Source organism: Myotis nattereri (genome assembly GCF_964212035.1).
Source record: "Myotis nattereri genome assembly, chromosome: 2".
NCBI classification, from domain to species: domain Eukaryota; kingdom Metazoa; phylum Chordata; class Mammalia; order Chiroptera; family Vespertilionidae; genus Myotis; species Myotis nattereri.
The window spans coordinates 123,576,560-123,604,528 of NC_138076.1; the positions used below are offsets into that span (position 1 = coordinate 123,576,560).

At 42.4% G+C, this 27,969-nt stretch overlaps 1 protein-coding gene across 1 annotated transcript; it reads right to left on the reverse strand.

Moving 5' to 3' along the window:
- Positions 1–5,627: 5,627 nt before the first annotated feature.
- Positions 5,628–27,920, reverse strand: LOC308514841 (maestro heat-like repeat-containing protein family member 7). Its single transcript, XM_081085177.1, has 6 exons — positions 27,386–27,920; positions 16,180–16,338; positions 15,479–15,601; positions 14,497–14,602; positions 12,252–12,317; positions 5,628–6,252 (listed from the first exon to the last, which is right to left on the reverse strand). Exons 1-6 carry the CDS (start codon positions 27,428–27,430, stop codon positions 5,981–5,983), a joined length of 771 nt encoding a protein of 256 aa, XP_080941303.1. The 5' UTR covers positions 27,431–27,920; the 3' UTR covers positions 5,628–5,980.
- Between the last annotated feature and the right edge of the window lie 49 nt (positions 27,921–27,969).

Sequence of the window (27,969 nt, forward strand, 5' to 3'; positions counted from 1 at the left end):
AGCTGTACTACAACGCCACTGTTCTCAAAACTGCCTGGTATTGATTGGCACAAGAACAGACATATAGATCAATGGAATAGAATAGAGAGCCCAGAAATCGACTCAAACCAATATGCTCAATTAATATTTGACAAAGGAGGCAAGAACATACAAGGGAGTCAAGACACTCTCTTCAGTAAATGGTGTTGGGAAAATTGGACAGATACATGCAGAAAAATGAAACTAGACCACCAACTTACACCATACACAAAAATAAACTCAAAATGGATAAAGGACTTAAATGTAAGACGGGAAACCATAAAAATACTAGAGGAATCCAAAGGCAACAAAATCTCAGACATATGCCAAAGCAATTTCTTCACCAATACAGCTCCTAGGGCATTGGAAACTAAAGAGAAAATAAACAAATGGGACTACATCAAAATAAAAAGCTTTTGCACGGCAAAAGAAACCATCAACAAAACAATAAGACAGCCCCTGCATGGGAGAACATATTGGCCAATGTTATCACTGATAAGGGTTTAATCTCCAACATTTATAAGGAACTCATACAACTTAACAAAAGGAAGACAAAAAATCCAATCAGAAAATGGGCAAAGGACCTAAATAGACACTTTTCAAAAGAGGACATTTAGAAAGCCAAGAGACATATGACAACAGGCTCAAAGTCACTACTTATCTGAGAGATGCAAATCAAAACAACAGTGAGGTACCATCTCATACCTGTCAGACTGGCTATCATCAACAAATCAACAAATGACAAGTGCTGGAGAGGATGTGGAGAAAAAGGAACACTTGTGCACTGCTGGTGGGAATGCAGACTGGTGCAGCCACTGTGGAAGACAGTATGGAGTGTCCTCAAAAAGTTAAAAATGGAACTCCCATTTGACCCAATGATCCCACTTCTAGGAATATATCCCAAGAAACCAGAAATACCAATCAGAAAAGATATATGCACCCCTATGTTCATAGCAGCACAATTCACCATAGCTAAGCTCTGGAAATAGCCTAAGTGCCCATCAGCAGATGAATGGATTAGAAAACTGTGGTACATCTACACTATGGAATACTATGCTGCTGTAAAAAAGAAGGAACTCTTACCATTTGCAACAGCATGGATGGAACTGGAGAGCATTATGCTAATTGAAATAAGCCAGTCAATGAAAGAAAAATACCACATGATATCACTCATTTATGGATAATTAAGACCATTATAAACTGATGAGCAAAAATAAATACAGAGGCAGAGCAACATCGAGCAGACTGTCAAACTACAGCGGGAAGTCCGGGGAGGGTTGGGGTGGGTGGGTAAGAGATCAACCGAAGGACTTGTATGCAAGCACATAAGCATAACCAATGGACACAAGACACTGGGGGGTATGGGAGTCTAGAGGAAGGTCATGGGGAGAAAAAAAAAGGAGACATATATAATACTCTTTGTAATACTTTAAGCAATAAAACAATTTTAAAAAAAAGAAATATTCAAAGTGATGAAAAGGAAGAATCTACAACCAAGATTACTCTACCCAGCAAAGCTATCATGTAGAATTGAAGGTCAGATAAAGAGCCTCACAGACAAGAAAAAACTAAAGAACTTCACCACCACCAAACCAGGATTATATGAAATGCTGAAGTGTATTCTTTATGAAGAGTAGGAAGAAGATGATGAACAGAATAAACTGGTGAATATAATAGAAGCAGGGGCACAGAAAAGGAGTGGACTGACAATTCTCGGGGGGAAGGGGGTTTGAGGGGTGCAGGAAGAGATCGGACAGAAATACACCTATGGATGAGTACAGTGGTGGGGGGCAAAAGCATGGGGTGGGGTGGGAACCAGGTGGAGGGGAGCTATGAGGGGAAAAAAGAGGAACATCTGTAATAATCTGAACAATAAATATTTATTTAAAAAAGAAGCAAAAAAGGGCCCATATTTTTCTTAATGGTTAGAGCCTTGGCCCATGGACCAGAAGGGTCCGAGTTTGATTCCCGGTCAAGGACATATATTTGGGTTTCAGGCGTCACCAACCTAAGTTGGGACCTGTGCAGCAGGCAACTGGTCCATGTATCTCTCATATCAATGTTTCTCTCTTGTGGCCCCTCCCTCCCTTCTACACTATCTAAAAATCAATGGGGAGCTAGCCATTTTGGCTCTTTGGATAGAGCATTGGCCTGTAGACCTAAGGGTCCCAGATTTGATTCTGGGTCAGGGCACTTGCCCAGGTTGTGGGTGTGGGTTGTGGGAGGCATGCAGGAGGCAGCCAATCAATGATCCTCTCTCATCATTGCTGTTTCTCTCTCTCTTTCCCTCTCCCTGCCTCTCTAAAATCAATAAAAATATATTTATTTAGCCCTAGCTGGTTTGGCTCAGTGCATAGAGGGTTGGCCTGTGGACTGAAGCGTCTCAGATTTGATTGTGGTAAAAGGCACATGTCTGGGGTTCATATTCAAAAATATGTATATATTTACTTTTTAAAAAAATCAATGTGAAAATAATATCCTCGGGTGAGGATTAACCAAAAAATAAATAAATAAATAAATAAATAAATAAAAGAGGTTAGAGGGGCTTATAATCGAGATGGCAGCACAGGAAACACGGTACTCGCATCCTCCCACAACCACATCAAAATTATAACTAAACTACAAGACAATCATCATTCAGAATTATGCAAGAAAAAACTGGAAGGATATACATCAACATGGTAACATATCCACATGGTGCAGTATTCACACCTAGTAGTACATATACTATTCTGGACATTTCATATAAATGAAAGTTTGCAATATGTGTTCTTTTGTTTCTGGCTTCTTTCATGGAACACACATTTTCAAGGTCCATCATTATTGTAGTATGTATTAGTACTTCCTTATTATGGTTGAATAGTATTTCATTATATATACATACTACACTTAGGTTACTCTTTCATCACTTGATGTGGTTTTGGTTGTTGCCACAGTTTGGCTCTTGGGGTTAGCGCTTCTATGAATATTTAATACAATTCTTCGCACTTCTATAAAAAATCAATTGACTATAAATGTTATGGACCAATGTTCGTGATTGTAAGACCACCAACTCCAATTAAGTCTTAAGCAGCAAGTGAGGATTTATTGAAAGCTGGCCAGCGACTGCCGTAGGAGTGTTTTCCTATGACTGCGCCTACCCTGGTTCTGGGCCAGCCTTTTATTCCCCAAAACCATACAACGGTTGGCTAAACACACACAAAGTTACCTGGGATACATTAATAAACACTGCCCCGTTACCAAGGTATTCATTAATCAACTTGCCCCGTTTCTCTAGCTACTAATATCAACTTGCCCCATTGCCCCGACTACTAATATTAACTTGCCCTGTTGCCCCAACTACTAATATTAACTTGTCCTGTACCCTAGACCCTCGACCACAGTTGGTTCCATTTCCCCACTACAAGAGGGGCTTAACTGTAACATAAATATAAGGTTCAAATTTTTTTAATTTATTTATTTGAGAAGGAGAGAAATATCAAATTGTTGTTCCATTTATTTATGCATTCATTGATTGATTCTTGTATGTGTCCTGATGAGGAATCGAAGCCACAACCTGTGGCTTATTAGGGCAATGCTCTAAACAACTGAGATACCCAACCAGGAGCCAGGAGGAGGGGGGGCCCTCCCCTTCCTCTCCCCCCCCCCACCACCATCACCTTTCCCCCAGGACACTACTGGCCCAACCTATTGTTAAACAGACAGCAACCAGCAGCCCGCAGGTCCTGATCACCCAATCAGGTCTGGGCTGTAGGCTGACATGGGAAATTGGGGGTGGGTGGCAGCAACCAACTTCCCAAGGTACCTGAGCTGGGGGCTTCGACCTCTCACAGGCAGGGTGAGAGGGACAGAGGTGTGGTGAGAATGCGGGGTGTAGGCCAAACTTGCTCTCACTCCCTTTGCTACCCTCCCCAGGATGCCAGGGTTCACGCACTGGGGAAGCCCCTGCACTAAGGTGCCTGGTGCCTGCTCCACACCCGTGAGGCCTCTTCTGGGTGAGCCGGGACTCAAGCGCCGGGACCACTGGGGCCCGTCGGGCTCCCTGTGGGTTCATGCAGGAGCTGGTCTGTGAGGCCGGCCAGGAGAGCGTGTGCTGCCTTCCCAGCTTCTGTGTGGCACCGCTGGCAGCCTAGAGGCCCACGCTGTGCCCTGGCCTGCGGTGTCCAGCTGCACTCAGCACATCTCCACGTGGGGACTCGGGCACTGTGACTCAGCAGAGGGGGACGCGTGAGGGCCCAGGAGGCCCAGGTGCAGCCCATGGCCCACAGGTCACCTGGGACCCGTCCTTCCATGCCAGACACTTGTGCTTCAATCTCTGGCCAGGTCTAAGGACCGCACGCATGCAAGAATTTCTTGCACCGGGTCTCTACTTAAAGAATGAATGTGTGATCATGATACTCTGTTAGGTTTTTTTGAAGCAACTTTATCTTTTACAGATATATACTGAAGTGTTTATGAATGAAATTATATGAGACCTAGGATTTGCTTCAAAATAGTAAGAAAGGGGGGAACAGGATGGAGTATGTGTGACACATGATTGATTCTGAGTTAATAAATGGTGAGATTTGGTAATGAATACAAAAGGCTTACTATGCTATTCTCTTGACTTCTGCATATGTGTAAAATTTTCCACAAAAGAAAATTTTCCTAAAAATGTACTTCATAGGTTTGTAATGAGTATTATAAGAAAATGAATAGAATGTTTATCACCATGGCTTACAGTCCCCATTGTTTTCTATTGTTATACTAGAGGCCTGATTCACAAAATCCATGCAAGGGGCTCGTCCCTGCTGCCACTGTGGCTGCCTCTGCCTCAGCCCCTGCCACTGCGGCTTTGTCCAGAAGGTCACCTGGAAGGACATCTGGTCTAACTGGCATATGACACTTTTATTATTATAGATTTTCTTTCAATTAATCACACCTAGAAGAAGTACATTATTTAGACCGTGAGCCATGGCCCACATGACTTTGTCCACCTAGTAGAAATTTATTAAAACTTCAAGTTTAGAATTAGGAAATGCCAACCTATCATGCAACAGCAATCAACAATTTCAAAAGCCTCCCTACCACTTCTAGTAAATAGGATTGTCTTCTTATCACCTTGTAGAAATATTTGAGATCATTAAATCATTATTTTTCAGTCATTTATCATGAGTAGGTTCTGAGGGTGCAAATATTAACACAGTGGACCCTTGACTGATTGAATGTATTTCAAGTGCCAAATGAATTCAATAAAAAGTGCTAAGCAACTATTATTGATACATAACTCAGTAATCATTAACTCCCCTCCTAAAAGCTTTTTGATGTGCTTTTTGAGTGAGAGTTAGAGTTATTGCTGCTCCACTGTATGTAACCCGAAGCACGCCTTTTATGCTTTAACCTGAAATCTGAATACACCCGTGGAAATGTGTCAAACATGTGAATTTCCTGCAACCTGTACAGAGGTGGGGGAAAGACTGAAAACTAGGTGCCCTGTGATTCTACCACCCTGCTCCTCCCTTTTGCCATTTGAAACTTTACCTGAAGGTAGAAGGAACTGCTTCCAGAGCTGTTGCTGCCACTCAGGTTTACCCCCTAACCCCCAAACTAGGATGGAAGCCATTTTGTTTAGGATGAAAAAATAACGTTTATTTACAAATGTATATACTGATAGCTCACAGTACCCTAGGGGAGATAAAGAACAAGGACTATACTATCTCTTCTAAGATCAAAACTACCTATTTGGGGTTAAACCAAAGTTGCCCATCCAGTTGGAGAAAAAGTGGGAGAGACCACGGCAGAGTCCAGCACTGACTCTGAATAAACAACTGGAAAAGGCTTCAGCCACCGGCTCTAAATGTTCACAGTGGCTCAGGAGCAACTTGTTTCGGATTCAATTCAGTTTCCTCAGGGGGACTTTCAGACTCTGGTGCTTGTGACTGTGTTGACTTTTCTAAGTTGCCTACTAGAAGGGGAGTATTTTTTACCCTCCCTTGCACCAGCTGCACAGTAAATTTAGAGGGCCTAGGAGCCAATTCCTGGGCCGATCAGTATCATTATCTCCTTCCCGTCTGACAGTCTTAAATAGGTGCCTCTTTCTTTTTTGGGCTTTCCTGGCACATAATCCGAAGAAGCGAGTACTTATAATGGAAGTGGAGCTGTCCTCGGGATTAACATATTCCTCAATATTTTGAAGAAGAGTAGTCACCAGAATCTGGATAGATTCCACAGGATCATTCCTCATACTTTCTAGAGCTGAAACCAGAAAGGAAGTCAACTCAGATTCGCAATCTCCAAAAACTGTTTACCCAAACTCCATTGTTTTCCACCCCACATGTCACATTATGACTTCATTTAGAATACTTTTTTGTCATTGTAAAAGTGCTATTGTTTGATTATAGAAAATGTTTAAATACAAATTGTTTTTTAAAAAGGAAAGGAAGAAAAAGCACTCAACCCAGCAAAATATATATATTTTCATACCTGTCCTTGCAGTATTTCTTTAATATCTAACATAGACACTTTGTTTTACAAAAATAGGATTAACATTTTTCTCCCCATAAAATATTTCCCCATATAACTTAATATCCAATCACATGATTCTATCATAATTTCTTTGATGAACACCTTATTAGTAAACAATAAGGCTGCTTGCAATTTTTCACTGTTATAAACAATGATCAACAACTCTTAATTGAGATTTACAGTACTATCATCATGCACTGTGCTATAAACAAAGACTATATATCCCATCCTCCCTTGCAGCTAGGTGCGGTCATATAACTAAGTTCTGACCAAGTGGGTGTAAGGGAAAGTGGCATATGCAACTTCCTAGAGATATAGTAGTGAATAAGAAAGACAGATTCCCCACAGTCAAGAACATTCTAGCCCAGCCGGTATAGCTCAGTAGTTTAGCATCAACTTATGAATCTGGAGGTCACGGTTCGATTCCTGGTCAGGGCACCTACCCGGGTTTCAGGTTCAATCCCCAGTGTGGGGCATGCAGGAGGCAGCCGATCAATGATTCTCATCATTGATGTTTCTATCTCTCTCTCCCTCTCCCTTCCCCTTCCTCTCTGAAATCAATACAAAGAGATATTTTTAAAAATAGAACTTAATATTCTAGTGGAGAAAAAAAAGTAAACATAAATTAAGTGCAAAGAAGGAAATTTAACAGTATGATGAGAACACCTAACTGGGAAGGACCCCTTTAGATAGGCCAGTCAGGGAATGCCTCTCTGAGAAGGTGACATTTGAGCTGGGATGCAAAGAATGGGAGCCAGCCTCCAAGGCAGTCCCATGAAGATCAAGGGCAGAAAATGTCCCAGTGGAGTCAGGGATCGCGTCATCCTGCAGAAAATAGCCAGTGTGAGCTGCCCCTTCTAGTGAGGGGGACATGATGTAGGCTAAGGGTAGAGAGAAGTCAGAAGACATACTTTTCAGGGCCTGTGACCCAGGGTAAGGGACCAAACTTTGACCCAAAGAGCAGTGGAGAGCCACTGAAGGGGTTTAAGCAAAGGCGTGCCATGATCCAGTGTACATGTTTCAAGGAGATCCTGGCTGCTGCATGGAGAGTAGTGTAGAGAGAGGAACCGCATGTCAGGAGCTGACAAAGTGGTCCAGTTAAGGAATAGGGGTGCATAGTTCAGAGTTGAGTGGGAACAGAGGGATGGAGACAGGAAATTACTTACTAGTATTGCAAAGGAGAAAAGGGACAGGAAGAATGTGGGCTCAACAAATCTAAAAGCCAACCAGGCCATCAAAGTCTACAGCTTCACGTTGATCTCATTTAGAATAGAAAAAAAGAGAGTTGGGCTTGCACTATATAGAAAAATATACAATCCTTTAAAGAACCACTTCTCAACCACAGGTTTGCTCAGCACTAGACATGGGTGGAAGTGTAATTAGAAGTATTTGTGGGAAGCTGATATAGGGTTAAGCCTCAGACTGACCTGTGGGTAAAGTCACAAACAATTCCCAGCTTAGAGGGCACAGTCCTCTTAGCATAATTAGGCTTGACCTTATAACACTCTCTAGATCTTATCTGGGAAGCTAAGGGGCTGAGGAAGTGCAGGAAGTGTAACCATGGTCAAAACAAGTGAAACTCACAAGAACTGTGTAACTATGGTAACCACTACCTTGTTTACCTCTCACTATAAAAAGCTTGGTGAGACCTGAGCACAGTGGAAGTCCTTCTCCTTGAGTTGGACTTGCTCGCCTGGCCCCCAATATTCCCAAATTATCTCTTGTCTTTTCTATTTCATTTGTTGTGCGGCTCCTTTTCCAGACCCGAACCCTGAACCACGCAGGACTTGGAGGGAAACACGACAAGTATTTTCCTTTGGAAAAATGTCCTCCTATCTAGGTATTTGGGCATCTTTCTAGGAGGCTGGGTGGGAAGAGGAAGGCAAGGGGAATTCAATGATAGACATAGGAGTCCAACATTTCCATTCTGGATATACTTTCCCTGAAATTGAACTATGGTAGCTGGAATAGGTGTCTACTATTTAGTAGAAACCTCAACTGTAAAACGTAAGAGAAGGCAGCCAGCATACAAAATGTCAGAGCCAGAAATAAAGCCAGGGTCAAGCCCTCAGAGGGCAGATGCTACCAGCTGATGGATAATGTGCTAGCAGTAGCATGGTTTCTCTCTGGGAAGCAACAAATACAGTCCCTTACCTACAAAGATACTCCCTACCTGCCCTCCCACTACCACCCCTCCCCTGGCCTAGAAGCCTGAGTCAGTTCAACACGGATGTTTTGTGGGACATCTATGTGCCCAGCAAAGCTCAGTGCTTCCCATGTTTTGTGTTCAATCTTCAAAACAATGTTCAAGATCAGCACTATTATCCTCATGATGCCAATGGAGAAACTGAGGCACCCCAAGTTCACATGGCTCATTATCAAGAGATCTAGTATGTGACAGTGGTCTGAGTAATGCAGACTTTGTGGAAGAAAGTACCCTTAGAAGTCATTTACCATTTTACTCTCTGGACAAAGAGCTGTAAAGACAAGGACTTGTCTCTCTCCAGTTGTCTGCTAGGTATTTCCTCTTAGACACGATTCCACCACTACCTCACAAACAGCATCCCTCAAATATTACCTCACAGCAGGCACCAGGAAACTTTAACTGGGCTCAAAGTAGAGGGCAAAGCCCCTGAGGATAGGCATCTGCAACACCAGAACAGCAAGCCTGTGGCATTCATGCCAGGACTTTCAGACAAACACATAACACTCTCAACTACAAAAGGGCTGAGACATAGAAACAGGAGCTAGAAAAGCAAACATTCTCTTCATCTTGCCTCTACATCAAGGAAGGAAACTGTGGTATGAAAAATAGTGAAGAATAAGTAATTCAAAAATCCTTTCCATTTGGTCCTGGAATGAATTATACCACTCACCATTGATCACAAGCAACCTAAACTCTTCCCAGTGTCCATTAGCAGAGTTAAGAACTGTGTTCCATGCTGCACCCTACACTCAAGTAAAACCCTAAATCTTTACCATGGCTAAAGGCCGCATCAACATGGCCCCACTGCTGTTCTCTGATCTCATCACCTCCTGCCCGTCCTTTTGCTCACTCCATGCCATCACATTGCTCTTCTTGTTCTTCCTTGAACATGCCAAGTGCTTATCCCTCAAAGAGTCATAGGGTTCACTCCCTCATTTCCTCCGGCTGTCTTCTTAAATGTCCCATAGCGGAGGGGTACCCCGGACCCCACTCCGGCCCTTCTTACCCCTTGCCTTATGGAGATAGTGACCTCCACAGTGCTTATCTAACATCTACGTATTTGTTGAGGGGGTATTCCTCCCTTCCCGACTAGAATGTAAACTGCATGAAGGATAGGTTATCAATTTTGTTCACTGCAGTATCTCATGCTTAGAATAGGACATAGTATACAGTAGGTTTTCAATAATTAACAAATGTAATTACTAGAGAACAATGGCAGGGAGTCAGCAGAAGTACATCCTATATAAAACATAGGTGTGGCTCTTCAGGGACTGAAGGGAGCAAAGGGTTTTGAAAGGTGAGGTAAAACTTTCTCTTCTGATGGACATTGGGAATAGCAGCTCCTCTTTCTCCACACTACCAACTTCCATTCCTACCTCTTTTTTAGGACTTTGGTAAGATTAAAAATAATGGAGACCTGGCCAACATGGCTCAGTAGTTCAGCATAGACTCATGAACCAGGGGGTTACTGTTCGATTCCTGGTCAGGCCACATGCCTGGTTGTGAGCTCAATCCTCAGTAGGGGGCGTGCAGGAGGCAGCCGATTGATAATTCTCATCATTGATGTTTCTATCTCCCTCTCCCTCTCTCTCTCTCCCTCTCTATTCCTCTTTCTGAAATAAAAAACAACAACAACAGCAAACCACATATCTTTTAAAAAAGAAAAGGTGACCATGAATTGCTACTTGCTGAAATTGGAGTATGGGAACCTGGTTACTATATTACTAGAGGCCCAGTGAAAGAAAATTCATGCACTGGATGAGGCTCCTCTCACAGTCCAGGAGCCCTCAGGTGTGGGAGGTGACCCAGCAATCAGGGGCAGGCAACACCCCATCACACCTCTGCTGCTGCCCCTGCCGGCAGCATAAGCATCGGCTAGCCCTAATTCTTAGTCTCAGGCTGGACCTGGGCAGCTGAGGGGCTTAGTGGAGTGGGAGTCTCCGGAAGCAGGCAAGTGGAGCAGCTGTGCCCACTGGGGGCAGGCTCGGCCTTGCTGCGTACCTGCCGCCCTGGGGGGGGCTGAGGGGACTGGGCACCGCCATCTTGTGACTGTGGGTGCGGCCATCTTTGAGGGCGGGGCAGTCAATTAGCATATTCCCTCCTTATTGGCTGTGGACACTGCCATATTTGTGCTGGAATAAGGGTCAATTAGCATATTTCCTCTTTATTAGATAGATTCTCTATATTTTTAAATAACATTTTAAAAAATCTTAAAACAGCCACAGGAAAAGGAGAGATTACCTACAATGGAAAAAAAAACTAGAATAGTAGGCTTCTAGTTAGCAACAAAGAAAGCCAGGAAATAATAGCACAATGTCTTCAAAATGCTGAGAGAAATTAATTGTTGGTGTAGAATTTTAAAACTAGTAAAGCTATCTTGCAAGGATGAGGGTAAGAAGAAATTCTTACAAACAAAATCTAAGACAGTATATTATCAAGATACCAGCACTAAAATGCAATAACTTAATCAATAAAAATATTAATAAAAAGTGTGCAAAAAAAAGATACCAGCACTAGCCCTGGCCAGGTGGCTCAGTTGGTTGGAGTGTCATTCCCTACACCAAAAGGTTGCAGGTTCCATCCCCTATAGGGCACGTACAGGAGGCAACCGATGGATCTCTCTCTCTCTCTCTCTCTCTCTCTCTCTCTCTCTCTCTCTCTCTCTCTCTTTCTCTCTCTCCTACTCTCCCTTCTCAAGGCAATAAACATATCTTCCAGTGAGGATTTTTGAAAAAGATACCAGTACTAAAGAAACTTCTAAAAGGATGGAGAAAAATGACCCCTGAGGGATGGTCAGAGATATAAAAAGGAATGGTGAGCATATAACACTTTGTAAATCTATAGTTTGTATACAATAACAATAATCATAGCATATAAATTATGATTTTACAAAAGGAACTAAAATATTGGTTAATAAAAGTCTGTAATTGGGAAAGGCGGTGATTGAAATTCATGTCAACATAGTAGGAAAGATTAAAATGTTGTACTTTAAACTCGGTTAAGTTCAACATGCATAATAAAAGTCTACTTTTTAGTACCTAGTCTGGAGTAAGAATTACACTTGCATATAAGGAGGCATATATAAGAATGTTCATGGTAGCATTGTTTGAATAGCAAAAAAATTGAAATAACTTAAATATTAATATATCAAGGGCTCTATAAGTATAAATTAATTTTAAAATATTTTAAGGCAGTAAAAAAGAACACAAAACTGCATGTTCTTCGGGGGAAAAGGAACCATGTCTGCCTTACACACCTCTGCAGGGTCAGCCCAGAGCACAGGACAGAGGAGCAGTGACAAGAACGTGTTGTTAGCAGAGCTTTTATCTAACTGGTATGATGACAAATAATCTTATCTTTCTCTTACTTCTCTTCACTTAAACTTTTAGATATAACATTCATACTGGTAAGAGTAAACTTTTAAAATAATGGCATATGTACATCAGGAATTGCCCCTTCCTAATTTCTATCTTGCCCCATCCCCTTATGTAACCCAGAACCCAGGTGCGAGGCCCAGACTCACCATTTCGTAACAGCTGCACATCATCCTCATGTATGGAATGCAGGTTTATCTTCTTAGCTATTAATGCTAAAGACAGAACAGATGTAAAGTCTATCCAGAATTCCTTAGCCTTTGGGCCATCCCTTTCCCCAGGCTCGGTAGTGAACAAGGAAATTTATAAAATGATTTTAGCAAGGAATGTATGTAAGAGATGCCTTGCTGGCTACATGTCAGTGACCTAGTGAAAGAACAGCCCTCAGAGCAGCTGTGACCCAGCTGATAAGTGGAGCCTGCACCAAGGATGTTAAACTTCATGGGGCTCCTACTCCAACAGAAGGATGGACAGGGGGCACTAGGCAATAATTTGCAAAAATAAAATATGGATGGGCAATAAACAGGACAAAATACATAACCTAGCTGTTGATTAAAAAAAAATAATAATAACCAAAACAACAAGCTTCTTTGTTTTCACCTAGCAAATTGGTAATGATTTTAAAAACTTATTACCTAGTGTTGCCAAATGTTTGGCGAAATGGATACTCATATACATACTGGTGACAAGAGAAAATGAATCTAACTTTTTAGAGGGCAGTTCCAAATCCTTAAAATTCTGCATACCCTTTGGGTCCAGAAACTCTACTTGTGTGTGTGTGTGTGTGTGTGTGTGTTTGTTTTGTTTTGTTTTTTCTTTTTTTTTCTTCTTTTTTATTGCTTCAAGTATTACAAAGGGTATTACATATGTGTCCATTTTATCCCCCCGCCCTAGACAGTCCCCTAGCCTCCCCTATTCCCCAGTGTCTTATGTCCATTGGTTATGCTTATATGCATGCATACAAGTCCTTTAGTTGATCTCTTACCCCCCTACCTCCTGCCCCCCAACCCTCCCCGGCCTTCCCAATGCAGTTTGACAATCTGTTTGAGGCAGCTCTGCCTCTGTATCTATTATTGTTCAAAAGTTTATAATGGTCTCTATTATCCATGAATGAGTGAGATCATGTGCTGTTTTTCCTTCACTGACTGGCTTATTTTACTTAGCATAATGCTCTCCAGTTCCATCCATGATGTTGCAAATGGGAAGAGTCAGGAACTCTACTTTTAAGCAATGTATCTTAAAAAAATAATCATGATGACATGCAGAGATTTAACCACTATGTCCCTGTCTATAAAAACAAAAGATAACACAGTCTCAATATTCAAAAATAAGGACTGGTTTCATAAATCCATCTATACAATAAAATTAATATCATGTAGTCATTAAATAAAATGTTGATGAGTATGTAATGCATGTATTTGTGATAGAGCTATGTACCAAAGTTTACTTTTAAAAAGTTTGCCCTAACTTTTTGCTCCCAGGTTCCATTCTGGTCAAGGGCATGTACCTTGGTTGTGGGCACATCCCCAGTAGGGAGTGTGCAGGAGGCAGCTGATCAATGTTTCTCTCTCATTTTTTTTCTAAATCTCTATCCCTCTCCCTTCCTCTCTGTAAAAAATCAATAAAAATATTTAAAATAATCAAATAAATGGAAGTTCTATAGTTCTGCTCCAGTGGGTCAGTGATTGAGCATCGGTCAAGGACCCAAGATATTATGGTTCAATTCCCAGTCAAGGCACCTACCTGGCTTGTGGGCTCAATATCCAGTAGGGGGAATGCAGGGGGCAGCCAATCAATGATTCTCTCTCTCCCTTCTTCTCTCTCTAAAATCAATTAAAAACATATATTTTTTAAAGTGCTATATATATGTGTGTGTGTGCATGTGCATGTGTGTGTGTGTATGTGTGTGTGTGTGTAGCATATTTTTAAGAAAAATAATTCTATGGTGTTAGTAGTGGTTAAATCCAAATGATGTAAGTTCTGGCATTACTCATTGTCTTCTTTCAGCCAGTCTGAATATTTTATGCTTTCTAACATAAACACATACAGTTATAGTTTAAAACAAAAAATATTTTGAGAAATCCATGGGGTTCCAGTTGAAGCAACAGTTTTTTCCTTCCAAATGCATACATTTCTCTTCCTCACAAAGCAGCATGCTGACAAAGTGTGTAGATGCACACAGAGCCAGGACAAAGGCAGATAGCTTACTACTCCTCCCCAGGCTTTTCTAACACAAATTTTGGATTCTGACAGCATATCTCAAATCAGGTCAGAGCTAGGAAAGGATGTAACCAACTTCTTCATGCCATGGTTCTGGCTTAGCCCTTTAGTGAAAGGTCAAGGAGGGCTTTCCTGCTGGAGAGAAGGGAGGAATTGACAGGAGGGACCCCTTACCTATGAAATGGAGTGCAGCTGTCCGTAGGAAGGACTCGGAGCTCTTCAGGAAGCTGAAGCTCTGAAACAGTAACTCCCCCACTAATTGTCTTTTGCATGTATTCACCTGTGAAGTCAAAGAGGTGTAATGCTGACAAGGAGAGGGGGGCTGCTGGGAACTCTACTGAAGACCGTCTTGCAGCCTTGGCCCTCTCACCTTGTCCACAAGCAGCAGCATTTTCTGTCTTCAGTCCGCTTAAACGATGTGAACCTAGACACTCAGACACCCCCACCCCAGCAACAGTGCAGACTCAGCAGGAAGTTCAAAAAGAGAATTTTGCCCCTAGGAACCAACATGATAAGGGAGACAACAACTGATGTAGAGCCAGGAGACGCATGTTTGAATACTGGTCCTGACACTGGCCTCAGCTTTTTCATCTGAAGTGTTGAAATAAAACCTGCCGAACCTACCAGTGGCTCCAATGGGATAATGGATGTTAAAGTGTACAGGGTAAAGTGCTCTATCTATGTAAAACATTCAAATTCATAATATTAGAATTAATCATTTAGTTCCTAACCTACTTGCGTAGCCCTTAAATGTTTACTTTTCAACAAGGATTCCTGCTCTATGGCCTGTTCTTGACTTCACTGAAGTCACTGAAGCTACAGACCGTTACCACCATGATTGGTGATCTCAAGCCCTGAGGAATCCTGTCTATACTTCTTCCTCTAACCAGAAGGCTTCTATCCCATTGGCATCTATTCACCTTGCATGATGTCCCTAGCCTCTGAGGCAGTTTGGGATGCTAAGAGGATCAAATATGGAGATCCAGGGACTGGCATCCCAAATGTGGGTTCTCAGAGTTTGCTGATGAGAAAGAATGAGAATCAAGGAAAGGAAAGAATACATCTTCTGTCAGCCTTCTCCTCTTTGCCCACCAAGCCTGCCAGTGAGTCCATAGCATGCATATTGCAACCGGCTTCCTCAGAGACTCTCACTCACCAAATGGTTGCATGTTTCTTCCAACACCTGCATGTGATCACTGAGGGTGGTATGCTGAAACATCTGTGTGAAGGACGACCAGCCAATCACCTTAGTCCACTCAGTCAGGGCTGCTCCACAGGCCTATGGGATGGAGACAAGGAAATCCTAAGTCTCACTCCTATAATTCTAGAGAGCCAGGCCTGACCATGAAACTAGCCCACAAGGGGTTTGGTTGGGATTAGTTGCTGGGATCAGGGGCCTTGATCGTGTGAAAAGATGTAAATAACTTCAGGGAGGAGTACCATATCTGTCTAAGACTGATGGCACCCAGTAGAGGGTAAAAGTGCTCAGATTCAGCCCAGAAGATGATACCAAAGAGGTGTAGAGCAGCGGTTCTCAACCTGTGGGTCGTGACCCCTTTGGCTGTCGAACGACCCTTTCACAGGAGTCGCCGAAGACCATCCTTCATATCAGATATTTATATTACGATTCATAACAGTAGCAACATTACAGTTATGTAGCAGCAACGAAAATAATTTTATGGTTGGGTCACAACATGAGGAACTGTATTTAAATGGCCAGAAGGTTGAGAACCACTGGTGTAGAGTGAATGTAGATCCCAGACCAGGCTCATGAAAGAGGACTAAAGGGAAGGGGCTGTGCTCTAGCAGACAGGGGTTGTATCAGGCTGAGTTTGGCAGGACAGAGATCACCCATACCTTGACCACCTCTGTGTTGTCGTTCTCTAAGCTAAGCAGCAGCGGGACTAAAAAACTGTACAGATGTTTCTTGATGGCATATCCAGGCCTGAATTTGTTGACTCGATGTAGCATGTGCCCAAAGGCAGAGGTGGCTGTGATCCTCACCTGGTCCCTCTCCTGCCATGAAGAGCAAAACGGAGAATGAGGAAGCTATGGTTTCCCTCTGACCCTGCCTGGCTTGGCTTTCATACACCCACATTTCATTTTTCATGTCCAAAGGATGCTGCTTTTACATACTGGAAAGGCAACATGATTTGTGTAGCTGAGTAAATCTCTTAGCCCCCTAGAGCTAATAAGCCTCCTAGGGTTATGGCACTGTGCTAGGGAAACTAAGATTATAATTTCAGTTCTGCTCTGGATCATATCTACAACCTATCACTTTATTCTCTTCTGGGGATTTAGCTCAAGAATGCCAAATTTAAAAAAAATTTAATTGTCCCGGTTATGCTGTAATTGTTTAAATCTATATTAGCTTGTGTTAATTAGCAAGGATCACAAACAGCTAAACTTTATACACTTTCAAGAGTATAGTATATATTAACTGTACAAATATTTTTTAAGCACCTATTATGAGCTAGGCACTTACTAAATAGCAGACATGATGGGACAAGACAGTTCCTCAATTTGTAGGATATGGAAAACAGATATTTTAACAAGTTGAATTATATTTTGCACAAAGCACATAATGGCTATACAGAGGGATGATTCAATGTTAGTATTTTAATTAAAAAAAAACCCAACAGGATCCAATACAGTGGTGGAGTAGGTGGAAGTTACACTCACCTCCTCCCAGGATCAAACCAGAAGTACAACTAAATTTTAGAACAATCAACCTAAGTAACCAATTGAAGTCCAGCTGAACAGAAGTCTTATGACCAAGGATTTACAGAAGCAGCCACATGGAGACTGGTAGGATGGACTGAGGCTCAAAAAGAGGTGGCCCCACATGTGCAGCAGTAGAGAATCTGGAGAGATATTTCACCTACGAAGTCCTCTGTCAGGAGCAACGGGCTCAACGCAACACAGGCTCCTCAGCCTGGAGCACCACAAAAGGAAGAGAAACCCACCTAATTCCTGGCTGTGAAAGTCATCAGAGATTCCATCTATTAGGGAGAGAAGGGAGTCTGCTGGAATCCCAGGAGCCCCCTTAAAAAGTCAGTGCAGAAAATGTTCTTTGCAGCCTCTCGCCATGGACTCCAGCACAGGGAAGGTGGCTCAGGGCAGACTGGAGTCATACAGGGAGAGACTGGGTTGTGTGGCTTCAGGGAGAGAGCTAAAGGGACAGCCAGCAAGGTCCTTGTGTTGAATCCCTCTCCCACCACAGTCCACAGATGCCGTATTTCTTGGGTTGAGCATTCCCCTCCACAGGGCATCAGCCTGGTGGAATGTATTAGTACTCTCTCCCAAATACCTGTTTCCCTGCCCTGCCAAGCTCCCACCAGCCAGCCTGAGCTGGCAGTGCAGACTTTCTTGGAGGGATCTTTAGGATGTGTAGGCAGACAAACGGGATGTCAGATACTGAGTTCTGTGGCTTTAGGGTGAGGGTCATTTTCCCCCTCACATGCTGACTGGAGCCACCATTGCTGTGCAAAGCTCTCTATCCACATGACCAAATATTGGTCTGTTTTAGCCCTATAAACTCTGCTGGCCTCACCCTGATGACTCCCTTAAAAACCCACCCCACCACAAATGTCTGTAGGCCCAATGCAGGTGGCAGCTGGCAGCTGGGCCTGGTGTACAATGAGACATTTGCTGAACGGCCTCAGAAGTAGTACTGGCTTCAGGTTTGTATATGTATCAACCTGGTGAATACCACTGGCCCTAACATGAGAACCTACTTCAATTTGCATATTGCCAGAGGCAATTCCAGTGATTTGGTCTAACAGGAAGCCAGCAGGAAAGGCATATCTTGGAGTGCCTTGGGACTTCTGCTGACCCCTCCCATGGGTTTGGTGCTAGTGGAGCCTGGCCTTGGCATGCACTTTGGCTCCTCCCATATGCACCCCTGTCTTGCAGAGGCTTCCACAAAATGTGGATCTTTTGTAGCTCCTGACAGGTAGCCCAGGGCCAGTCACAGGCAGCATCTGATATTCACCAGCACCAGAGTCCCTCCCAAGAGGCCTCAGGACCTGGTGGCAGGCTTCAGACCACATTAGAGCACAACGCAATTAGCCCCACAAGTGGCACATTGAAAGGAAGATTTTGGCAGATACCAGACCCTGGTGGGGTGAATTCTACTTCATGGGGTTAGTCCCTGCCCAGCAGCTCATACAGTGAGATCAGGGTCAATCCTCATATTCAGCCAGCCTGAAGGTAAACCCCACCCATGGATGCACCAACATCAATAAGGGTCAACTACAGCCCTGGCTAGTGTGCTTCAGTAGGTTGGTTGTCTTCCTGTGCACTGAAAGATTGCCAGTTCAATTCTTGGTCAGGCCACATGCCCAGATTGTGGGCTCTATCCCTATTAAGGGAGAGTGCAGAAGGCAGCTGATCAATGTTGCTCTCATACTGATGTTTCTCTCTCTCTTTCTCCCTTCTTTTCTCTCTAAAAATAAATAAACATTCTTTTTCAAAAAGACCCTACTACAACAAGAGGGCTCACATAACACACTCCCAGAATACCTTGCTCTAGTGATCAGGGAGACAGCACTACCAAGCCCCGCAGGACACCTACGAAATAAATACCAAGATGGGGAGACATAGCAGATCTACCTAATACAATAAAGCAAATACAGAGAGGTACCCAACGTGAGAATACAAGGAAACACGCCCCAAATATAATAAGAGACAAATCCCCAGGAAAGGAACTAAAAACAATTAAGGCAAGCAATCTACTAAATACAGAGTTCAAAACAATGGTTAAAAGGATGCTCCATAAACGTATGGAAGAACGGATGAACTCAGTGAAAACAAGAAAAGATAGTAATAGAACACAGAAACTATAAAAAAGAACCAGTGAAAAATACAGAATACACTAGAAGGAACCAACTATAGACTAAATGAAGCAAAGGATTGAATTTGCAATTTGGAAGATAAGGTAGCATAGAATAGCAAATCAGAGCAGTGAAAAAAAAAGAGAGAGAGAGAATTCTTCTTGTTGTTAATCTTCATCCGAGGATATTTTATCTAGTAATTTTTAGAGAGAGTTGGAAGGGACTGGGAGAGACAGAGGGAGAGAAACATTGATGTGAGAGAGACACATGGATTGGTTGCGTCCCGCACACTCCCCAACCAGGGCCAGGTATTGAACCTTTGACCAGAATTGACCCTGTGACCCTTCTGTCCATGGGCCTATGCTCTAAACACTCAGTGAACGAGCCAGGGCTAAAAGAGAATTTTAAAAAATGATAATGCCATAAGGGGCCTCTGGGACAACATCAAGTATACCAATGTCTGCATTATCGGGGGCACCACAAGGACCAGAAAGCAAGCAAGGGATTAAAAACCTATTTGAAGAAATAATGATGGAAAACTTTCCTAACTTTATGAAGGAAAAAGACACACATGTCCAGGAAGTGCAGAGAGTCCTCTACAAGATAATCCCAAAGAGAACCACGCCAAGACACATCAAAATTATGATTTTAAAAAAACTCTCAGCAAAGAAGAAATAGAGAGAACATACCGTAACATAATAAAGGCCATCTATCACAAACATGCAACTAACATCAAACTCAACAGGGAAAAACTAAAAGATCAGAAACAAGACAGAGATGTCCATTTCCACCACTCTTAGGCAACATAGTTCTGCAATGAGACAAGAAGAAGAAATAAAAGGCATCAAAACTGGAAAGAAATAAAACTGTCATTATTTGCATATGACATGATACTGTATATTGAGAACACTAAAGATTCCAACAAAATAGACTACTAGAATTGATAAATTAATTCAGTAAAGTATCAGGATACAAAATAAATATTCAGAAATCCATTGCATTTTTTTCCTTTTTTTCCTTTGCAGTTGCATTTGTAAAAACCAATAATAAACTACCAGAAAGTAAACCTAAGAGAACAATCTCATTTACAACTGCATCAAAAATGATATAAAATAGCCGAAACCAGTTTGGCTCAGTGGATAGAGCGTCGGCCTGTGGACTGAAGGGTCCCAGGTTCGATTCCCGTCAAGGGCATGTACCAGGGTTGCAGGCACATCCCCAGTAGGAGATGTGCAGGAGGCAGCTGATCGATGTTTCTCTCGCATCGATGTTTCTAACTCTCTATCTCTCTCCCTTCCTCTCTGTAAAAAATCAATAGAATATATGAAAAAAATATATATAAAATAAAATACCTAGGAATAAATTTAACCAAGGAGATAGAAGAACCATTCTCAGAAAACTATGGAAGACATTAAAGAAATACACTGAAGAAGATACAAATAAATGGAAGATTATACTGGATAGGAAAAATTAACATAGTCAAAATATCCATACTACCTAAAACAATCTATACATTTAATATAATTCCTATCAAAATATCAATGTTTTATTTCCCAGAACTAGAACAAATAATCCACAAATTTATCTAGAACCACAAAAGACCCCAAATAGCCAATAACAATCTTGAGAAAGAAATACAAAGTTGGAGGTATCATGTTACCTGATATCAAAGGCCATAGTAATCAAAACAGCATGGTACTGGCAAAACCCCTCCCCGCCCCCCCCCCCCAAAAAAAAAATCAACAGAACAAAATGGAGAGTCCAGAAATAAACCCTCGCCTATATGGTCAAAGGAGGCAAGAACATACAATGGGGTAAAGACAGTCCATTCAATAAATGGTGTTGAAAAAATTGGACAGACACATGCAAAAAAAGAGAAAGAAACTAGACCACCTTCTTACACCATACACAAGAATAAACTGAAAATGGACTAAAGACTTAAACCCATAAAACTTCTAGATGACAATAGAGTAAAATCTCTGACACTTCTCTTAGCAATATTTTCCTTTCTGATATATCTCTTTGGACAAAGGAATCAAGAAAAAATAAACAAATGTGACTACATCAATCTAAAAAGTTTCTGTACAGCAAAGAAAACCATCAACAAAGTGAAAAGTCAGTCCAGCCGGCATGGCTCAGTGGTTGAGCATCAACCTATGAACCAGGTAGTCATAGTTCGATTCCCATTCAGGGCACATGCGTGGGTTGCAGGCATGTAGACATGCAGGAGGCAGCTTAACAATGACTCTCTCATCACTGATGTTTCTATTTCTCTCTCCCTCTTGCTTCCACTCTTAAATCAATAAGAAAATATTTTTTAAAAAGACAACCTACTGAATAGGAGAACATGTTCGCCAATGGGTTAACATATTCTGATAAAGGGTTAATATACAAAATTTATAAAGAATTTATACAGCTCAACACCAGGGGGGAAAACTGATTTAAACACTTCTCCAAAGAGGGCATACAGATGGAAAATAGACATGAAAAAATGCTCGTCACTAATCATCAGGGAAATGCAAATTAAAACCACACTGAAATATCACCTCACACAGTCAGAATGACTATCATCAATAAGTAACAATTATTGGCATGGAGAAAAAAGAATTTTCACGCACTGTTGGTGGGAATGTAGATTGGTGCATGGGAGTGGAAAAGAGTATGGAGATTCTCTCTTTGGCCCTGACTGGGTAGCCCAGTTGGATAGAGTGTTGCTGACTATGGCAAGGTTGTGGATTGATCTCTAGTCAGGGCACCTACAAGAACCAACCAATGAATCCATGAAGAAGGGGAACAACAAAACGGTTTTTCCCTCTCTCCCTTCTCTCTCTCTCTCTCTCTCTCTCTCTCTCTCTCTCTCTCTCACCAATGCTTCTCTTTTTTTAAAGGTTCTCCATTTTTAATCTTTTGCATTTTAATTATGTATTTTGGTGTGGGCTTCTTTGGGTTCATCTTATTTGGGCCTCTCTGCATTTTCAGGACTTGTATGTCTGTTTCCTTCCTAGGTCAGGGAAGTTTTCTGGTTTTTTCAAATAGATTTTCAATTCTTTGCTCTCTTTCTTCTAGTACCTGAATGATACAAAGGTTGGTACACTTGATATCACAGAGGCCCCTTAAACTATCCTCAACTTTCTGTGGATTCTTTTTTCTTTTTGCTGTGTTGAGGGGGTGTGGTCTGCTCCCTTATCTGCGAAATCACTGATTTGATCCACTACTTCATTCAATCTACTGCTAACTACTTCTAATGTATTTCTTTATTTTTCAAAGATTTTTAAATTTATTTTTAGACAGAGAGGAAGGGAGAGGGAGAGAGAAGCATTCATGTGAGAGCGAGGCATTGATTGGCTGCCTCCTGCATGCTCTCTACCGGGTATCAATCCTGCAAACCGGGCATGTGCCCTGAGTAGGAATTGAACCTACAACCTTTAGGTGTACAGGACACCATCCAATCAACTGAGCAACACCAGTCAGGGCTCTAATGTATTTCTTTGTTATTGTATGTTCATTTCCAAATAGTTCTTTTTTTATATTTTCTATCTTCATGGTTTTTGAAAATATATTTTTATTGATTTCAGAGAGAAAGGAAGAGGGGGAGAAAGATAGAAACATCAATGTCAGAGACAATCAGTGATTGGCTGCCTCCTGAATGTCCCCCAATGGGGATGGAGCTCACAAATGGGGCATGTGCCCTGACCAGTAATTGAACTGTGACCTCCTAGTTCATAGGTCAATGCTCAACCACTGAGTCATGGGGGTCAGGCTCTACCTTTGATTTTAGATTTCTTCTGCATTAAAGTTCTCACTGAGACCATTTAGCATCCTAATAACCTGTGTTTGGAATTCTGCATCTGGTAGATTGCTTGTCTCCATTTTATTTAGTAACTTTTCTGGAATTTTGTTCTGTTATTTCATTGGAACATGATTCTTTGTCTCCTTATTTTGGCTGTCTCCTTGTGTTTATTTCTATGTATTAGGGAGAGCTGCTACATCCCTCACTCTGGTAGAGTCGTCTTATGTAGTAGGTGTCCTATGGGGCCCAGTGACACAGTCTCCCTGTTCACCTGAGCTGGGTGCTCTAGGTATGTCCCTTCTGTATGTTTGTGTGCCTTCTTATTGTAGTTGAGCCTTGATTGCTGTTGCCACATCAATGGCAGAGATTGACCTTCAGGCAGATTGGGTGTGAGGACTGGTCATGACTCCAGTGGAGGAGCTATTGTGCAGGAGTGAACCTACAGAGCAGAATTTGCTTTAGCAGGACTCTGGTACCATGTGAGTCTGCCCTTTGAGTGTGTCATTATGGATGGAGTTGGGTGCTGCTCTGGTGTAGTCTGCATCTGACTACTGGGCGTGTTGGTTCTGGGGCCTATTGAGAGGTGCAGGTGAAGGTTATCTGTGGCTTGTGACCTGCCTGGGGCCACCTTGTATTAGTTACAAAGTTTGCCGCTTGTGGTGGACTGGGAGGTGCCGGGGAGAGGCTAAGATGCAAACTGAGGCCAGATGCTGCTAGTGCCAGGCTTGGAGCTGCTTGGGAAGTGGGGCAAGGCATGCCAGGGCCAGATGCTGCTTTTTTGGGGTTTGTGAACCTTTGAGATATTTCTAGGAATATTGGCATATGCCAAGACAAGCTTTTTGTATGGAACAGTGTTATCGAGGTTAGTGGAGACTCAGATTTGATGCTTGCCTATACATGCATGGGGAGGGCTTAGCAAAGGAACAGTAGCTTCTGCTAGCACTTCCTCTGGGAGACAGCTGCCCTTCCAGCCTTTCCTTGAAGCCAGATAAGTCAGTTCTACCTCTGGCATCCTTTGAGGTACTGCCCCAGGGCTGGAGATCAGAGCAAGTAAACCCATCAGCGAGTAATTCCATGCAAAAGCCCTTTAAGAGGAATGCTTGGGATTCCAGGAGCCTCACCCCCTCCACCTGCCAACCCCCTAACCCCCGCCTCACTGAGCCACCATCTCTACTGTTTTTCTTAGTCAGAAGTTAGGGACTTCTCTTGCCAGCACTGGAACTGGAGAGCCTGGTGTGGGGCTGGGACTCCTACTCCACACTGGGAGACTTCACAGCTGAGATCTCTCTCCCAATTTTAACCAGTACATGTGGGTGTGGGACCAGCTCATTCCAGGCCTCTGCCCCTCCTACTAGCCTTGATGTGGCTTCTTCTGTATATCCTTAGCTATAGGGCTTTTGTTCAGCTAGAGTTCAGGCAGGTATCAATGATGGTTGCTCGGAAGTTTAGTTGTTGTGGTCATGGGAAAAGGGGAGTACAGTGTTTACCGATGCTGCCATCTTGACTGGGAGCGAAAACTACAGAGTCTTAACCAAGTAAATGTATATGACTAGGTCAATGTTAAAGGAGCACCTAGAACCCAAATTTCACAGCCCTTGCCTTTCAGTTTCTAGGTTGCCATTGTGTATATAATGGCCATTTACTATTTTTCAGTTAGACAATAAATCTTGACTTCCCACTCCAGCAATATGGAAGATAACCTGAGAACCTTCCCATTATAGACATCTTAAAATGCAAAAGAAAATATACTAAGAAATATTTAAATAATTACAATTTCAAGAAAGGGAAATTCCCAGGGCCAAAGATAAAGAGGCTGCTGACACTCCAGCGCCCATGGGGTAGAGGGATATCACTGGTTTCTATGACCTAGGGGCCTGGCTTTTCCTGTCGATTGGTCTCCCCAACCTGCCCAGAAGGCAACCAGAAACTGGGAAGGAAACACCATAGGCTGACAGAATGCTCCAAGAGAAGTCGTCTAGTTAATCTCAAAGAGCCAGAAAGGGAACTCACACTGCTCAAAGAGAGGGGAAACCCCTCAGTTCTTTTTCTCCTACTGTTCTCTCATGCCACAGCCCCCACACAAACCTGGGGGAACCTATAGGAGGCAACACTCTGAGGGAGGGAAACCTTACTTTCCTTTTGAAGGAGCTGAGGCCCCAAGAGGATGGGCAACCCCCCATTTCTTTATTTCCTCTCTCTGCCTTCATGCCACTTGGCCCAAACATAGGCACAGTCACAGAAGTCCCTGGCATTGCAGGCTAACTAAAGCCTCAGCTTTGTGGCCGGGGAACCCCAGGGAACTGTAAAATCAGGGAGGTCACAGAGAGGGAGGACCTAGGGAAAGTGAACATTCAAGGGGGCAATGGCTGGCAATTCAGACTGACATGGAAATCACACTGTGCACACAGAAGGCTAGTCAGAACTTGCAGCCTGAAGTTAAATAGGCCAGTTGCCTTCTAAAGCAAAACTATAAACATCCTCCATAGGATTTCAATGAGACTCAGAGTCACATAACTTAATATTTATAAAGATACGATCAAAAATCACTCTGGCCAGTTTTTCTCAATGATTAGAGCATCAGCCTGTGGACCAAAGGGTCACAGGATCAATTCCTGGTCAAGGGCATGTACCTCCATTACAGGTTCGGTCCTCTGCAGGAGCAGGAGGCAACCAATCTACGTGTCTTTCTCATATCCATGTTTCTCTCTCTCTCTCTCTCTTTCTCCTCTCTCCCCCTTCCACTCTCTTTTATAAAAAAAATCAATAGAAAAATTATCCTCAGGTGAAGATTAAAAAAAAATCACTCTGTATATGAAGAGCCCAGAAAATCTTGACTCACATGGGAAAAGCCAATTGAGATGAAACAGTTAAGATGAAACGGATACCAGTTAAGATGAAACAAATGTTGGAATTATCTGATGTAAACCTTCAAGGAGTTATGATAGAAAATACTCCAAAAACAACACTGAATAACCTTGTAATCAATTCAGAAATATAAACCTCAGCAAAGAAGAAGACAAGATAAAGAAAAATGGGAAATATTTAAACTGATAAATACAAATTAGCAAAACACAGGTGTCAGAGGAAAGACACAGTGAACTTGAAGACAGATCAATAAAAATTTTCCAATCTGAACAAAAAAGAGAAAAATTATTGAAAATGAACTGAATCTTGGGACCGAGGGACAAGAGGAAAAGGTCCAACATTTCTGTCATCAGATTTCTAAAAGGAGAGGAACACGAATGTGCCGAAAATGTTTTGGAGAAATAATGGCTACACACTTTTAAAGTATGGTAAAAGACATAAACATAGAGATTTCCAAAAATTCAGGCTAAATCTCAAGAAATTCATGCCAACACATCCTAAACTGTTAAAAACTAAAGACAAATGTGAGACAAAATAAAGACATTTTCAGACCCGGACTGAAAACATTTGCTATTAACAGCCCCTCACTGATGAAGCCACAAAGAAAAAAGAAGAAAATGATTCTAGAAGGGAGGAGAGAGCTATAAGAAGGAAAGGTAAATGAAGAAATGTGTAAGCAACATATGGGAAAATCTAAATGAGTATTGACTGTATAACATAACACCAATGGTGGTGATTATGTTAAAGACCACATTTGGGGATTTTAAAAGAATGTGAAACTAAACTACTAGACAATATTAATTAATAAAACGGGGGCGGTGTAATCAAGCTTCTAAGGTTCTTATATTGTTTGGATGAAGGGTAAAGATTATTTTTAGGCTTTGTCAAGTCAAATATACATGTTGGGTTTTAAAAGTAACTGAAAAATGGATGAATCATGGAGTGAGTGTCCAGGCTCTTCGAGATTATGAGGCCGATACAAAAATAATTGAAATCCAAGGTTCAAATATTAAAAATTGATAGATCCCAGAACAGGAATACTGTTAAGTAAGCATACACTCAAATGTGAAGTCCCTTCAACTCAAAATGGCTCTGATCTGTAAAGAGGCTGAGACATGGAGTGGGCTGTTACTGGCCTGGGAAGTTCAGATTTCTGATCCTTTGGGTATTGTAACAAGGCTCCTAGCATTCTAGGGTCCCTGTGCTGTTGGGAAGGAGGGTAGAAGTTATGAGTTCTTCCCCCACTCTTTAAGTTTGCAGGAGAAGATCGTTGGAGTCAGAACCAATTTTACATCAGTATGTCACATTTTCCCCTTCAGTGGCTCCTTCAGGAAAGTTGTGGTAAGAGAGTAAGTGGATGAGTGCTACATCTGTATGGAATAGGGAATGAATTTTGCACCTGTCTAATGCACTGCTTCAAGTAGCCAAGTCTCCTTTTTTCTGCCCCTCAGTGATTTTAGCCTTCCACCAAGTCCCATAGCTCTGCCCCAGGGCCCTAAATTCAGCTTCCAGGGTTCACCTTCAGCCCCAGCCCATACTGTTCCCAACTAATCCTAGGGACTTAGGCCCATACATCATTGATGAGTGGACGCAGATGCTTGGAGATGCTGCAGAACATCACCTTGACCTCTTCTCCATACCCATGTACAACGATGTTCCGTAGGGCCTTCACTGCCTGAACTGTCACTCGTGCCTCACTCTTCAGGAAGTCTCGCAAGGATGGAAACACGTTCTTCACAGACTCTGACTGTTTGAAAGAAGGCAGAGATCACTTTCCACCTGGGCATCATGCAACACTTTAGGGATAGGGTTTTGAGAAAACAAGTGGTGCCTAAAAGAAACAGACGTAGGGAATCTAGGGGCTGGATGTGCAGAGGAAGTGGAAGGCTGGTGCTCAGGGTGTTTGGGAGGCCAGATGGCCAGGCTATGTAAGTCTATAAACTGGATGTTGTACTGCCCTAGGATGAGGGGTTGGGAAATTTACTAAGCTCTGAGTAATTAAGAGACCCCAAGGGAAATAAATTAAGTGGTCCAGAGACTAACATTTGATTCCCATTGGGCCCCCCCACTTTTACTTGACTTTCATGCAGTGCCAGGTTACTGATTCCACGGAGTCCAATTTCTTTCATGATGAGGTTGGGCTCCTTGGTCCACTTC

Excerpts from the sequence above, each read along its gene's own strand:
- LOC308514841 (XM_081085177.1), bottom strand. The coding sequence starts at position 27,430 with ATGTTCTGCAGCATCTCCAAGCATCTGCGTCCACTCATCAATGAT. Across the intron at positions 15,602-16,179 it reads ACAACACAGAGGTGGTCAAG|GCCTGTGGAGCAGCCCTGAC; the intron begins GTATGGGTGATC and ends TCCATCCCATAG. Across the intron at positions 12,318-14,496 it reads AGCTGCACTCCATTTCATAG|CATTAATAGCTAAGAAGATA; the intron begins GTAAGGGGTCCC and ends TTCTGTCTTTAG.